Consider the following 16006-nt stretch of genomic DNA (forward strand, 5'->3'; position numbering starts at 1 on the left):
TAACTGACATTAAAGTTTCTTCAAAAGCTCTCAAAGGTTTAAAATTTTTTCTATTCTAACATATTCCTGCAGTTTTAGTCGGTGAAGAAATGCTTGTCCCATTATATCAAAACAAGTGTGAACTCTGAGGAAAGGATGTCCACAGCACTGCCAGCAGACTTTTATATAGCTTGTCTCCATTTGTAGCTTCACTTCTGCAAGATCTCCCTAGCGATGTGCTCAGTTTTTCTTAGTTTTACTTTAACAGAAGTTTTATGCCAAGAAAATGAATTTCTAGTACTTACTTGTGTAAAAAGTCTGGTTCAGAACCATGTTCAGACTCAGGTTCCTGAATCTGTTCTCCCATGGGGCGGCTGTTCTCTCTAAGCACAGTGGAGGTGAGCTGTGGGGTTGGCAGGGCTCCAGGAGTCTGAATCATGGTATCAGTCCTATTTAGCCACGTGTTATCCATACTTTCATCTGCAAAATTTCAATTAAAGTCTCAAAATATCAGAGATGGAGCAAACTCTGGTGGCAGTTATAACACTTGAAAAGCGTGACTCTACAGTTAGACCACCTAGTTTATTTCATTTTATTGTTTTGTGTTTTAAATAGTCTCATGTAGCACAGGCTGGCTTCAAATTCACCATGAAATAAGGACCTTGAACTCCCCATCCTCCTGCACCATATCCAAGTACTGGGAATACAGACATGTGCTAACACTTTTATATATACAGCTTATGTTTCAGTTTTTGTGGTATCTTCTTTCTGAAACAGGTTTCATGTAACTTAGACTGGGCTTGAACTCCAGATCTTCCTGCTTTAGCCTCCCACGTGTTGGAATTATAGCCTGAGCTATCATGGCCAATGCCTGGCTGGAGCAGGAGTTTACATTCCAGTCCCACAACTCTCTCCTTTGACTTTGTATTATGTTAATGGCTTCTTACAAAGTTTGGTTTTCTCATACCTAAAATGAGGATACTACTTAGAAACTACAGGGATTAAATGAGGTTATTAGTTTATCATAGGCATCAAATACCATACTGCCTCCTGTCTCCTTATCTCTGAGGATTTATTTACCCTAGAGGTGAAGAGTAATGTTAACCAGGGTCCTCAGCAACCTTCTTTTGCTTTTGTACCAACTGCCTGAGCCTACAAGGTGTCCCAGGTGGCAGCACTTAAGACTGGCTTCTACAGAGAAATCAGCAAATGCTGTTAATACCAGTAGACAATGAGCACTGGAGAAGCTGCTCCTTCTTCCAGGCTGTACGCATGGAGAAAGAAAAGCCCATAGTTTTCATGTTTTTAAGTCTCTCTGGGGAACCTGACTATCCAGTTTTTAATTACACTTGCATTTAACTGAGGAAATATAATCAATCCTGCTTACTCGAAACTAAATTATGTACTGTCTTACACTAGCAAGTGAGGTGTCATGTTCCTCCCTCCTGAGGCTGCTTTGCAGACTGGAGCTGACAGACAGCATTTGCATACCTAAGCCATCCTGATAAAATAATGCAGAAAGCATTAGTCCCGTTTTTTTTTTTTTTTTTTTTTTTTTTTTGTGAAAGTGCCCACTTAAGACTGAATTACCCTCAGGAGCTTGCTCTCCTTGAAACCATCTCCTAACCTTTAGAGACTCTCCAGTGAGAGGAGCTCTGACAGTGAAAACCTTCATCTCAGCTCAGAATAGATGAAATGGCCATCCAGGGGCTCAGCTCACAACCTATGTTGACAATCTCGAACCTTCACATCCACATAGCCAAGTTTTCTTTTACCATTTAACAATTACCAAAGTGGCTACCCAGTCCACATGTAGATAGTCTTAAAAACGATAGTTTGACTGTGTATTAGTGAGTTATATGAGTTATATGCGGCAATTTAACTTCTTAAATTCAAAATATAAAGCTCAACAGAAACAAAAAAAGATTCTTAAATTCTGTAAGGCTTAGTTCTTTATAAAATATGGATAATAGTGTGGAAACAAGTTGATTAATACAACATTTGCAAATGATAAAATACATGAAAAACATGTAAGAATTTAGTACATGTTACCTAATAAGACAATAGTTGAGCCAGATAGTGGTGGCGCGTGCCCTTAATCCCAGCACATGGGAGGCAGAGACAGGTCAAGGCTAGCCTGGTCTACAAAGAGTCCAAAACCCTGTCTCAAAAAACCAAAAAAAGATTATAGTAGAGAAAAGTATGTACGGGAAAAGCATGTTGTAGACATGGAGAGCCTTGACAGAGGTTGTTGTAAAAGGTATTTTCAAAGTAAAGCAACCAGAATCATTCTTTGGAGGAAAGTCCAGGTTCTTCAAGTATAAAGACAGGATTTAAGATACATATATTTAACTAAAAGTATCAAAGCTGAAATGTGAAAGGACATCTCAAAGGATGCTGAGACTTTGTTAGACTCAATAACGTTCATTAATCTTCTGACTGGTATTACTGTGAAATCTTGGGAACATCCTGAACATAGCCAACATTTACCTGCTACTCACAGGCCAAGTACAATGCTCAGTAACAGTGCATACTATGTTTACTTGTATATTCATAGTAACTGAGAGGCAAAGTACTCTAGATACTTGATATCTTTCATTCAATTAATTATTAAAACTCAGAGAGGGCTAAATAACATGTTCAAAACAAAAGCCAGGTTTGAAATAGGAAACTGATTTTAAAGTTTGTGCTTTATCAATAGTCAATACTTCTCCAATAAGGAAAGGCATTAAAACTAAGCGTGCCACTGAGTTTGGCAAACCTGTGGTGTCACTGTTCTTTGGGGAGCAGGGGTACGGTGCTGGTAACTGAAGAGAAGTTATGAGATCTCATCAGGAGAAGCATGGGGAAGGAAGCAGCTACTTGGAAAATAAGCACGTTTACTTTGAAGCACCCCCTCAGTCAACTTCAGAGAAATATTTAACAGTGCAATTTTTAGTCTTTTTTTTTAAATATGAGAATACCCATTACTCAGATTTTCATGATAATTCGAGTCCCTATTCCCTACAGTCTAAGAAGGTATACTATCAATCAGGGTTGGCCATCACTGTTTTATGGCATAAAGATAAATTACTCAGGCAATGACAGAACTGTAAAGGTAGTCTAGTATGTTTAATTTGTTGCAGAAGTATACTCTCAAATTACCAACAACCCTCTATGAATACGATGAGTCTGTGTGTATTTGGAGGGGGAAATGCACTCATGTAGGTCAGGCTAGCCTCAAGCTTGTTACATAGCTGAGGATGGCCCTGAACTCCATCTCCTCTCAAATGCTGGGATTGCAATCATACACCACCACATCCAGCTTGAGGTCATTTTATTTCTTAAACTTGATTTTGCATATTTTAAGATGTATTTTAATATAATACTTACTCTTATTTTAAAATTTAATGTGTTAAGAGTCATATAGTTAGAGATCAACTTTATAGGTGTGTATAATTGCTTTGTCCTTTTCTCTGTCTTCTGTGTTCTCTGTTCCATCACATTTCTTTTCTGCCTCACTCTGCATAGCCAACCTTTGTCCTTGGATATTTCAGTTGGTAGCAAATACATAATGACATCATGTGTCTTATAGCATCTTGTTTCAATAAATCACTTGTTACTTATTTTCTGTAAGCCAGGCAAAGTAAGTAACTTGCCTCAGAATGTAGACCAGAACTTACCTTCTACTCGCTTTCTGTGCAGTGGGGGTCTTCCTTTTTTACTTCTTACTGAGGAAGTTTTACTGCTGCTACTTCCACTGTTCACAGACATTCTATCATCTTCGCCCCCAGTGACTAATGAATTTCTATAGGAAATGAGTGGAAGCCACACATCCTCTCTCCTTTCCATCATCTGCTCAGTGAGGAATTTCTCTAGATACGAATGACTGCAAACATACAAAGAACAGCAGTGACTTTCATGTCAGCGCTTACGTATCCACAGTTGTGTTTCACATTCCTGCAGTCCATTGAAAGGGAAGTATATGCCAGTGAGGGTGCATGTGTGAGTGAGTGTGTGTATACACATGGCATTTTCCTATATTTTCCTTTGCTAGTTTGCCTCAAAAGATTCCGAGTTTCTTTAAAGGTATTCAAATGAGGGCAGGGCAGGATTTCAGAAAAATTAGAGCGAGGAATCTGGCATATCCTTTCCCTAGCTTAACAACCTTTTAACTGGGAAAAATTTCAAGGCAATAATTTGACATCTGCAAATTGTCCTAAGATGATATGACAAACAAAAATATTGATCCAAAGAAGTCTAGTAAGTCTTGGTAAGAAGAGCCACACCTTGCTGTCTTTGCATTTACCAACTAGTATGGCTTTGCATTGTGGAAACTGCTCTAGGAAGGTGGGCTGTTTAACTGGACCAGGCAAAGATGGCTCCCAAACTATCTTTGGGTCTGGAGGTAGGCCTGTGAGTGTAGAGATGACAACAGATGGAGAAAAGCATGGGAGAGGAAAGAAGTGCCTTTACCAGTTGAGGAAAGTGGGTTCAAAGGCCCACCCACCACCAGCTTTATTCTGCCTGCTTCTGGTCATGCAGCAGCTGCAATGTAGCAGTCTCTGTTAATTACAGCAGAACAGATTCTTGCACTACACATAGAGCCAAAGAAATATGGCCACACGCCAAAGTCAAGCTATAAAAGCAAAAACAACATAAACAGCTAAGATAGCATGTTTCCTATTAAACATACTAATCTTACAGACACATTCTCTAAAGAGAACACCCAGGACATAGAATTTAAGAGAAAAATCATAAAATTTATTAAAGAACTCAAGGAACTTAAAGGAGACACAATGCATGAAACTCTGGACTTGATCCCCAAGACTGAAGAAATAGCACAGTAGCACAGGCCTGTAATAACGACACCCAAGAGGTAAAGACAGGAGGATCAGATGGTTCCTTGGCTACAAAGAGTTTGAGGCTAGTTGGGAATATAGGAGATCCACCGAGAGAGAGGGGGAGGGGAGGGGAAAGGAGAGAAAGAGGTGTAAGGTATCTCAGATTTTTCTGCCTCCAGGGAAGTGTGCCCAAGAACTCTTAGTCATTAGACAACTGATGGAACTGGGGACAGGCAATTTCTGTTGTCAGAAATGCAAAATTAAGACAAGGAACTCAGAACCAGAAATAGGGTACAGGAGTTCAAAGCTGGGAGAATAACTGGGCAAAGATTTGGGACTCCATGAAGAGCATGGTGAACACAGAGCACCCTGATGGGAGCAACAAACTCAAAGCAGCACAGGCTGTGGAGATGACAGCAGAAGAGGAGGAAGGGAGTCTGAAGCTGAGGGGATTCCTAACTTATGCGTCCCACCATGGCCACAGCAGCAGGAAGCCTCACATGACAGACCTTTGTGAGAATGCTCTGCTGCAGATTAACAGAACTAAGGTAAACACAGTAATTGGGACCTCACCATTGGGAGAGAAACACTGAGACTACAACACTTTCTTACTGAAGCGCGGGAGACCAGCTCTCAAGGGTACATCCTGGGTTTGAGGAGAAAGTGCACAGTGTAGCGAAACTGAACTTAAAGAAGTTTTTCTGTCTGAGTAGGGAATAAATTCATACACGTGCTGTTTGAGTCATGCTCTTTATTCTTCCTGTCTACATTTCTGTTATAGGTCTATCTCTACAGTTTCAATTCTATTCAAGTAACAATGCCTACTAGTTTTTAATTCCGTCCTAGTTCTAATTATTTCTTTCTTCTCTGTTTTACATATAAATATGTAAAACAGTGGGTTTTTGACAATAATAAAAAAGTTACAAAGCTACCTCTTATGGTCATAGTGCATTCCTTGAGAAAATGATAAGGGGCAGCCATTTATAAGAGTAATATAAGGTTTCAAGGTTTCTGGTGTAAGACTGCGACCAGAGGCCAGGGGCACAGTGCCTGGTCAGAGAAGCTGCAGAGAGAGCTGCACAGAAAGTCAGTCAGGGGGCTGGAGAGATGGCTCAGTGGTTAAGAGCACAGACTGCTCTTCCAGAGGACCCAGGTTCAATTCCCAGCACCCACATGGCAGCTCACAACTGTCTGAAGATCAGTTCTAGGGGATCTGACACTTCACACCAATGCACATAAAAAATAAAGTTAAATAAATCATAAAAATGTTTAAAAAAAAAAAGAAAGAAAGTCAGTCAGGTCTTTATCAGCAGACTTAAGCAAGCAAAGACTTGGTATAGTCTCTTAGGTTGCTTTGTGTTAATAACCTTGGTTAGACATCTGTGACTTTGTCCTTATGCTTATCTGTAAAGATTTTAGCTTATGATCTGTTTATAGAAACATTCAGTCTAGTTTGAACTTACTCTGAGGTAAAAATGAGCTAATTGTATATAGTTTGTCTTAGACTGGGGAGAAATTGTTGTTTTCTTGTTTTAGTCTGAGTAAAATGAACAAAGCCAGGCTTTTAAGTATCTTACAGTCCTTATGAGACAATACATCTAGTTATGAAACATATTCTAATATATTTTTTATATATCAAAATTATTATTATTATTATTTTTTAAGTTTTTCGAGACAGGGTTTCTCTGTAGCTTTGGAGCCTGTCCTGGCACTAGCTCTTGTAGACCAGGCTGGCCTAGAACTCACAGAAATCTGCCTGCCTCTGCCTCCCGAGTGCTGGGATTAAAGGCGTGCGCCACCACTGACCGGCTACATATCAAAATTATACAGCTTAATGAAAAGTCATCTTCCTGTCCATCCATGGATATATGTGCCCATAAGACTGATATGTAATCATGAAATACATATACACATCACTTGAGATTACACACTATAATACAGGTATTGGTGAGACACCATAGTTGCTCTGGCATATATAAAATTACAAACAGGAGCAATAGTTTCCAGAGTCAGTGGTCCTGTTAGCTTTGCCTGAACAGGATTCTCCTTCATCAGAGAAATTATTCTTCTGGTGAGTTGACATCTAAACACTAGTTGTCACCTGCTGTATACTCCCATGGTCTTTGACACCTTCTATTTCATTTATTGCTCATTATGACTAAACAGAAATTCAGGTAATAAAAAAATGAATCAAAGAAGAGAGCAGAAACCATCACCAAAAGACAAGACCGAAGAGAAGACGGTATCCTCGGGATGGAGGAAGGTCATGACAGTAATACATGCAGACACATATGAGAAAAAGACCTAATGAACACGACCAAATCATCCAAGAAATGGGAAACACAGCCAAGAAAACGACCTTAAGAACTCATGAGGTAGGAGAGGGGCTGAGATGTAAAAGCTTTTGTAATCTACTTATTGAAACTTGGTCAAGAATTACCAATACCTCAAGAAAGAACAGACATCCAAATGCAAGAAACATTTAGAATTCTAAATAGATATGACAAACTAGAATCATGACATGGCATAAAAAGATACAAAAAGCAAAGCAACAACATCGAAGTAGTAAGGGAAAAACAGCGATTCACATACATAGAAACACCAGAATAATACCAGATCTTTCATCAGTAACCATAATAGCCAGGAAACCACAAAATTATAGATTTCAAATCCTGAAAGTAAATAACTATAAACCAAGAACACCACATCTTGTAAAATTATCGCTTAAAATTTATGGATAGCGCAGATGGAGATGGCTCAGTGGGCTAAAAATGCTGAACAATTAGAGTACAATTCATTTATGAAAGAAGAGAACCAACTATTTATTTCAGGTTGCTCTCTAACCTCCATATACACTTTGGCATTTGCATGTGTAAATGTGTATACATACATGTTCATGTGTAGAAATACACAAAATAAAGTATGGAAAAATAGGACTATTTCTTGAGAAGTCCAAACTAAGGAAATTCATAACTACCAAGCCTGAACTCCAGAACATCCTAAGAGGAATATTATCCACAGAGAAAGAAGAACATTTTATCCAAGATAACAGGCAGTAAGGAACACATTCCGTAATGGATGCAGGAAAGCAGACACAGCAAACCTCATACATGCAAAAGGACCTGCAACAAAACAAAACCCCCTGAAAGAATAGGCTGTATATTAGCAGACCAAAGGGCTACTCTGACAGAGACAGCTTAGTATTGGCCCAAAAATAGGCATATAGACCGATAGGACACAGTAGAGAACCCAGAAACAAAATATATAACTAAGCCTCCTTAATTTTTGGCAGAGAAGTAAAAAAGACACACTGAAAAAGACAGCCTGTCCTACAACTGGTAATTGCAAAACTGAGTATCTGCCTCCTCAACAACAAAACCAGATCTGTTTCTCTAGCCCTGAACAAAATCCAATTTTATCTGGATCAAAAACCTCAATTTCTGAATGACAAAGAGGGTAATGACAAAGTAGACAGTAAAAGAAAATATCAATTCTTAAGTTTTACCCACCTATATAGTAATATAGCAACAAATACAGTAAAAACATTAAAAAGGGAACTAAAGTCCTATTTTTAAAAAAAATTTATGGGTGTTTTGACTACCTATATATCTATACACCACATACATGCAGTGCTGGGGGTGAGGGTGCCCAATCCCTAGCACTAGGATTATGAAGGCTGTCAGCACCATGTAGATGTCAAGAATCAAACCTGGGTCTTCTGAAAAAGCAGCCTTACTCTAAACTGCTCAGCCACATCTCCAGCTCAATTAAGCAAGCAGTTGAAATAATTAAATGCAAAACCCGACTCACCAAAACTAAGGGTGCAACAAGCACAGCACTTAGTTTATAGCAATCAACATTTACATCACAAAAGCAGCCATAGCTCAAGCTATTACAGCATCTCAGCAAGCTGGAAAGAAAGAATCCAACTAGACTTAAATTAGGGCAGGGAAAAATAATAAAGACTAGAGTAGACAACAGATGTGGCAGTACACATCTGTAAACCTAACACTCAGGGGGCTGAGGGAGGAGGATTATCATAGGTTCAAGATTAGCATATTGTTACCCAGAACTGTCTGGGTAACAATATGTAAGACCCAGTCTCAAAAGACCAAACCAGAAAACAAATAAAGCAAGTGACAAAAAACCAAGAGAGAGAGAGAGAGAGAGAGAGAGAGAGAAAGAGAAAGAGAGAGAGAGAGAGAGAGAACACTTAGCGACCATGAGGAGATATTACTAACGAAATAAAGAACAAATGACTATACAATGATAGATTTGATAGCCTATAAAACAAATGGGCAAATACCTGGACATACAGGCTTCACCAAGATAGACCCATGAAGAAACAGGAAATTGGAACTGCCCAATAGTGAAAAGGGAATCAATCAGTAAAAGAAAGACTTAAGTCAAGGAAAAGCCAATCATCAGATAATTTTACTGCTGAGTTCTACTAAGAATTTAAAGAATCAGATACTTGTTATTCCAATCGCAATCTACAAGGCTATCATTATCTGGATATCAAGTCAGACGAAGACACAAACAAAATCCAAAACAAAACAACAGGCTAAGTGATGAATATAACATAAAATGAAACCACCCCAAAACACTAATAAACATTAAAACATAAATTTTTTATAATCAAGAAAGATTCATTTCAAGGATACATGGGTGGTTCAACATATACAAACAAATAAGCATAACACATCAAGAGAATGAGCAATAAAAGCCATTTGATCATCTCCATAAAGGCAGGTAAGGCAGTCAATGAAATTCAACATCACAATAAAAACTATGAATCAGTTAGGCATAGAAGGAAGTACATAAACATAATATAAAGGCTATATATGATACTAACAAGCCAGTTTCTAGGAAACAAACTTAGAGCTTTACACTAGCATGCTAGGAAAAAATGTACTATTTCATATTTATATGAGCTACTGTTGAAATACGGAGCGGCGGGCTGTGTCCCGCCACCCAGCTAGCTTTACCCGAAATAATTACACGGAAACTGTATTCTTTTAAACACTGCCTGACCCATTAGTTTCAGTTTCTTATTGGCTAGCTTTTACATATTGATCTAACCCATTTTTATTAATCTGTGTAGCCCACGAGCTGGCTTACCAGGAATGATCTTAACCTGCGTCTGTCTGGAGTGGGAGAATCATGGCGACTCCCTGACTCAGCTTCTTTCTCCCAGCATTCCGTTCTGTTTACTCCGCCTACCTAAGGGTTGGCCTATCAAATGGGTCTAGGCAGTTTCTTTATTAATAAGAAATCACTCCCACATCAAGCTACTTTATCCCTTAGATCTAGAACAAGAAAAGGAGGCCCATTCTTTTAATCACCTGTACACAAACAGATCCAGTCAAAGCAATCAGATAAGAGAAAAATAATGAACATTCAAGTTGGGAATTGTCAAATTTTCTCTGAGGATGGTATGATCATATATCTATATACATATAAAAATTCAAGACTTTATCAAAGAACTATTACAACTAATAGAGAACTCAAGTTGTTGGACACAAAAGCAACATGAAAACCAGTAGAATTGCTATATACCAACAGCCAGTTATCTGAAATGGAAATAAGGGCAACAATCCAAGATATAATAATAATGTACAAAACAATACAGCACATAGGAGTAAAGTTAATAAAGAGGCGAAAGATCTCTAAGAAAATCATAAAACACTGATGAAACAAGTTAAACGGCCAAAATGAAAACATACAGAGACATCTGAATTAATGAACTGGAAAGATCAATTATTATTAAGATGTCCATACTATTCAAAGTGGTCTAAGGTGTTAACACAATCTCTAGCAAATGCCAGCGACACTTTTTTTTATAAGATTAGAAATCCTAAAAATTTGAATGAGAAGATAAAATATTCCAAATAGCCAAAGCAATCCTCTGTAAACGTCAAGTCACAGGACTTATCAACTTTTATCATTTGCAGAAAAGCCACATAACATCAAGGCAGTTAATATTCCAACATGGAAGGTCACTTCTCTTAAAGAAGGAAGAAGAATAATGAAGAAGAAAGAGGAGGAGAAGGTTATGAAGTTGAGAGGGGAATATATTGATGGGAGCCCTAGAGGGAGTTGGAAGAGGGGGTATAGAAGGTTTATAATCAAAATACATGAGATTCTTGAAAAATAAAAATACCTACAAAAAACCCTTACAAAATAGAAACAAAACCAATCAAATAAAAATTGACTTTTCAAACCGTCCTATTCCTACCAAACACTTAACATTTGCTGTTCTCTAACATATCCCATTTTAGTGCTCACCACATCTTATTTGTTAGCCTGCATGTTTGTGTTTTGCTCTCCTAACACAGCATATAAGCTTTATAATATTACATGACCTTATTATGGGCTTACTAGTAGTTTTTTAGCAAAATGAGGATAACATTTTCTTTGAACTATTACTTCTATTTATATACACATTAGCTTACTCAAATTTATCATTGTAACTAATTAATCTTTCTACTGATTTGGAAATTTTGGCATTTAGTGTAGTAGCATTCCCTTTAGAAGTTTAGTACTTTGCTCTAATTACAACATCTCATCAACATCTTCTGAAAATGACAGACTTCTTTAGACTGTTTTAAATTAAAAAATAAGAAAAGCCAATTATTTCTGGCAGGACAATGGAGCTAAGATTTGGATACATAGCCAAAGTGGTCTAGGAACTTTCCTCCTTAGCCTCTCAAGTGACAGGAAGTACAAGTGGACACAGCAACAGACACAGACTTGACATAAGATGATAGAAAATAAAACTAAAATTAAATTAATGTAAGAGTACATATGGGTTATATAAAAATAACTTAATGATCACACGTTTTAAACTATAGAATAAGAAATCATTTTCATCTACTTATTTTCATCTTATAGCTTCCAGGCCAAACATTTTTTTTTTTTATTACTACCAGGGCCTAAATTATCAGTAGTAATGATTAAAAAAAAAGTTTCAACTGTGCCATTTAAAAATCACTTCTATTGGTATGTTCAACTTACACAGTCTTCTTGTCCTGTCGAAGAAGTTTAGAAGAAAATTCACTTAGTACTTCAAGAAAAGCCAGATTAGGAGGTGGATATTCTTGCCCTTTCTGATTCTGGTATTTGAAGGCAAACTCTATTCCATCCCTGAATTTAAAGAAAATAACATTTTAATTTCTTCAGATACTGTAGTTGTCTCAAAGGGCAAATATTATAAAAACATTTAGAAACAAAGTAAAATTGCTACTGAGGTTCAAAACAAGTATGGTAAATTCTTATGGCAAAATAATTTAATGATCTATCTTTTTTTTTTTTTTTTTTGAGAGAGAGTTTCTCAGTGTAGCCTTGGCTGTCCTGGAACTCACAGCATAGACCAGGCTGACCTTGAATTCAGAGATCCACCTGCACCCACCTCCTGAATGCTGGGATTAAAGTCATGTGCCATCACTGCCCAGCCCCAATATATGTGTAAGGGTACTATAAAACCTTGGAAAGCAACTCGATTGGCAGGAAATCTGTTTCTGAGAGTTACTTATGGTATCAACCAGCATTGTGAAAACAGCTCTCTGTGTGTGGTACAATATATGTCTGTAATGGTTTGAGTGAGAATATTCTCCAAAGACTATTTGGATACTTGGTCCCCAGTTAGTTTAGGAGGTATGATGCTCACCAGGAAGCTTTGGAAAATATTGCATCTTTTTAAATACACATGCCCTATCATTGTCTTACAGACCAAAGAACAGGTTATTAATCTTTTCTCTTTATACTATAGAAGGTGGGGTAAAACCCCCACAGGAGGTTTAAGAAAGCCTTTTTAAAGTAAGATAGTGCTACCCAATTACATTAATAGTTTAAGATCTTAGGGTTTGAAAATTCTGTATTTATCACTTTAGAAATGGGTCAAATAACAGTTGTTTATTTATATTCCAGTAAACCTGAATAACAGGAGTTGTTTATCTCACTTGTGAAGTGTGGCAACTGCTTCTCGGGTCTTGATCTGGTCCAATCCAAATGTGAGAGCAAAGCGACGTGCCAGTTCTTTAATACCACTAACGTGGGCAGATGTCCTGTCCAGATTAGGACCTTGTTCTTGAACAAGTTCATTGAATAACTGGTGGCAATAAATAAAAAGAAAAAAAAAGTATGGCTAAGAAATATTTGAAATTTTATTTACTTTTAGAATAGGTAATATAATAGAAAAAAGGTATATTTTCAGAAACACAGTATAAAGCTACAAGCATGTATGATATAAAGGGTTCAGAACTTTTTTCACTTATATTGTAGGTCAGAATATCAGTTGAATATTCATATATAGTTTGATATAAAAGGATAAGATATTTTCAACTTAACAACAAAATACACTCAAAATGTCTTAGGTTGGTGATTACCTATGTGACATATATTCTATCAAAGTAAAAATAAAACTTCAGACCAGTAATAATATTAAAGCACCATCACATGACCAAATCTAGACACTAAGCTGTGCCTGTATAAATCTACTTTCTAGATTACAGGGTCTTAAGGGTGCAGACTTGTCTAAAGCCATTCCCTCCTGACATACATGATAGAGGAAAAACATAAGGCTTTACCTACTGAAGAGTTCTGCTTCCTGCTTGCTCTCTCCTGTACAAACCATTCATTTTCTATAATATATATGCATGTGAAAAAAGCAACCTAAGTTCTTTATACTATTTCCTCTGCCAGCCAAGAGTTCATTTCCCTGGTTTCTCAATGGTATAGGTCCTGGGATGTATTTTTTTTTGTTTTTGGCAGCAATCCATAACCTTTAATAAATTGAGCATCTAGTTTCAAGTTTATGACATTTGTAAAGGTCTTTTGGTCCAACAATCACTCAACTGTGCTGGCTGACAGGATTTAAAGAAGTCAGGGGAAATGCTGCAATAAAGTCCCATCATGGGGCATACCATTAAAGCAAGCATGTAGAGACTGCATTAGAAATGACACATGTCCAGTATGCACACATGTCAGAGATTTATGCATAAACTCTTTCTACAGTGAATCAAAATGGGAGGCCTAAACAAAAAATAACAAACACCAGCCATGATACCATCAGGAAAAATAATGCAATGAGTTCCACAAAAGTAAATATTAACAAATTAAAATAAATACATACATGTTGTACAATTAGTAATTGAATAAAAGAGAAAGTTGGGTCAGTCTGAGCAAATTCATAGTACTTGCATGGATGGTTCATATAGGGTAGAAAGTAAATGACAGGTTATGTACATGGATGCTCTCCTGTATCATTTATGTCTGTAATCATTTCACAGAGATCCTGTGGAATTTTCAATATTGAAGAGTTTGACAAAAAACAGACTGAGGTAAATAGAAACTGATTTTTAAGGCAAAATCACAAAGAAAGACATTCTAAGGATGACAGGCAAGAAAACAATATCATATATTGTTCCTTTTGCCTTACTTGTGTGGCATATGGTAGAGAGAAGCTTTGACACATTGGATGTTCTGGATATTATGATTTGGTTTTTCTTAATTGTAGTGGCAATAAGAAGCATAGACTTTGTGTGTTTGAAAGAGTAACTGTTAGCATGTGAAGAGAATGGCATTTTGTGGAAAAAAAATAAATCAGTGTACAGAAGATCACTTGAATAAACCCCTTCACTGAGACGAATCAGCGTCAATTCTTTTGATCACAGAATCTATTCTTACATCTACTCTGTTTATTTTCTTAAAACTTTTATTCTTATCATCATAGGAATTTTCAGAAATGCAGGCCCATGGTAGAGTTTTAGAATTCCTGTGCTACCAACACATGCTCTTTATCAGGTTGTGAGCTAAATATCCACCATCGACTTCTACACAAGGCTACCAAAATCTGCCTCTGAATCTTAGTTCCACAGCTACTCTGAGTCACCGTTTTTATATTTGTGTTCTTCACTTGGAGTCTCTGGGAACCATCAGTAAACTCTCAAGTTCTTACATCACATTCATCACACCCACCTATCTGAGAGAACTCCTGCTTTCAGTTGTCCATCTCTGGAATGTTCTTCAGTAACACACTGTCCTGAACCTGACTATGCCTTAAATAGTAGAAATGGTTCTTCCACAGATTTTTCAAATGAATGTAGCAAATTATAAATAAATTCTTAAACTTTAAAATGTTTTTTATAGACAGTGATATCTAACAGCCTTCAATTCTAAAACTCTGATTTGAGCATTTCCTAGGTCAATTTATTCCTATTATCTATACATACAGCTCTTATTTTTAAATAAATAGTACCATACTACTTATTTTATTTTGAAACTTGTTTTACTTGTTCTCTTAAGTTGCAAAAACTTTTCAGTGGATACAGTTGAATGTGCACCCAGTTTCAACTACTTGGGAGGGTGAGGCAGGAGGATCCTTTAGCTCAGTCTAGACAACACAGCGATATACTGTCTTAAAAAACTAAATAAAAAGAAAAACAAAATTAGCTACTTCAAAGTATCAACTTATTTAACTATTCCTCTACTGATGAATATTTAGATTATTTCTAAAAATTCCCACCGTGGGTTACTTATGCAATGTGTACAGTATTTTTTCTTATTTGAATATCACTGACAACAATTTCTTGAAATTTATATTGAGACAGAATTTCACTGTATCACCTTAGCTGGCCTGAGACTTACACATATGCCTTCCTCTGCTTCCCAAGTGCTGGCATTCGGCACATGCCCCTATGCCTGGCTAATTAAGTACAATTTATAATTACTTTTAATTTTAAAAGCCATTATTATTATTTTGAGAGAGGGTCTTATGTAGCCCTGGGTAGCCTAGAACTTGATATGTACACCAGCCTGACCTGAAACTCAGGCAAGCAAATTATTCTTTCTTAAATTTTCCAATATAACACACCCTTTGACCCAAGAGTAAGTCTCCTTAGTATTTCATCTATTTAAGATATAAAGCACACTATGTATTAAAAGTTAAATGAGATAAGACAGACATGTAGCACATAACAAGTACAGAGAACTTTTATCTATCTCCACCCCCAATTTCTTACCTGTTGCAGACTGAGAATGAGGGTCTTAGCACACTGAATTTTATCAATCTGCCTGGTCTTACTCAGGGTTTCCTTAATGATATCACCATAGTCATTGTAATACTGTGAGATAAAAAGAAAACACACCTTAGAATTAGGAAATTCCATGACAAGACTATAGTGGTGAAGCTGGGCATGGTAATG

At 37.0% G+C, this 16006-nt stretch overlaps 1 protein-coding gene across 3 annotated transcripts in view; it reads right to left on the minus strand.

Moving 5' to 3' along the window:
- Stag1 (stromal antigen 1) overlaps nt 1–16006 on the minus strand; it is a 324334-nt gene that overhangs the window by 7754 nt on the left and 300574 nt on the right. For all 3 annotated transcript variants that reach the window (XM_041677069.1, XM_041677068.1, XM_041677070.1), the window contains 5 exons: nt 15824–15925; nt 12764–12912; nt 11820–11948; nt 3642–3847; nt 285–459 (listed from right to left, as the gene is read on the minus strand). In XM_041677069.1, the coding sequence (XP_041533003.1) occupies nt 285–459; nt 3642–3847; nt 11820–11948; nt 12764–12912; nt 15824–15925 (761 nt within the window). The remainder of the gene's footprint in view (nt 1–284; nt 460–3641; nt 3848–11819; nt 11949–12763; nt 12913–15823; nt 15926–16006) is intronic.

The sequence above is a fragment of the Microtus oregoni genome, unplaced genomic scaffold (genome assembly GCF_018167655.1).
Source record: "Microtus oregoni isolate MIOR12 unplaced genomic scaffold, Mior012 000028F_ref0000031, whole genome shotgun sequence".
NCBI lineage: Eukaryota > Metazoa > Chordata > Mammalia > Rodentia > Cricetidae > Microtus > Microtus oregoni.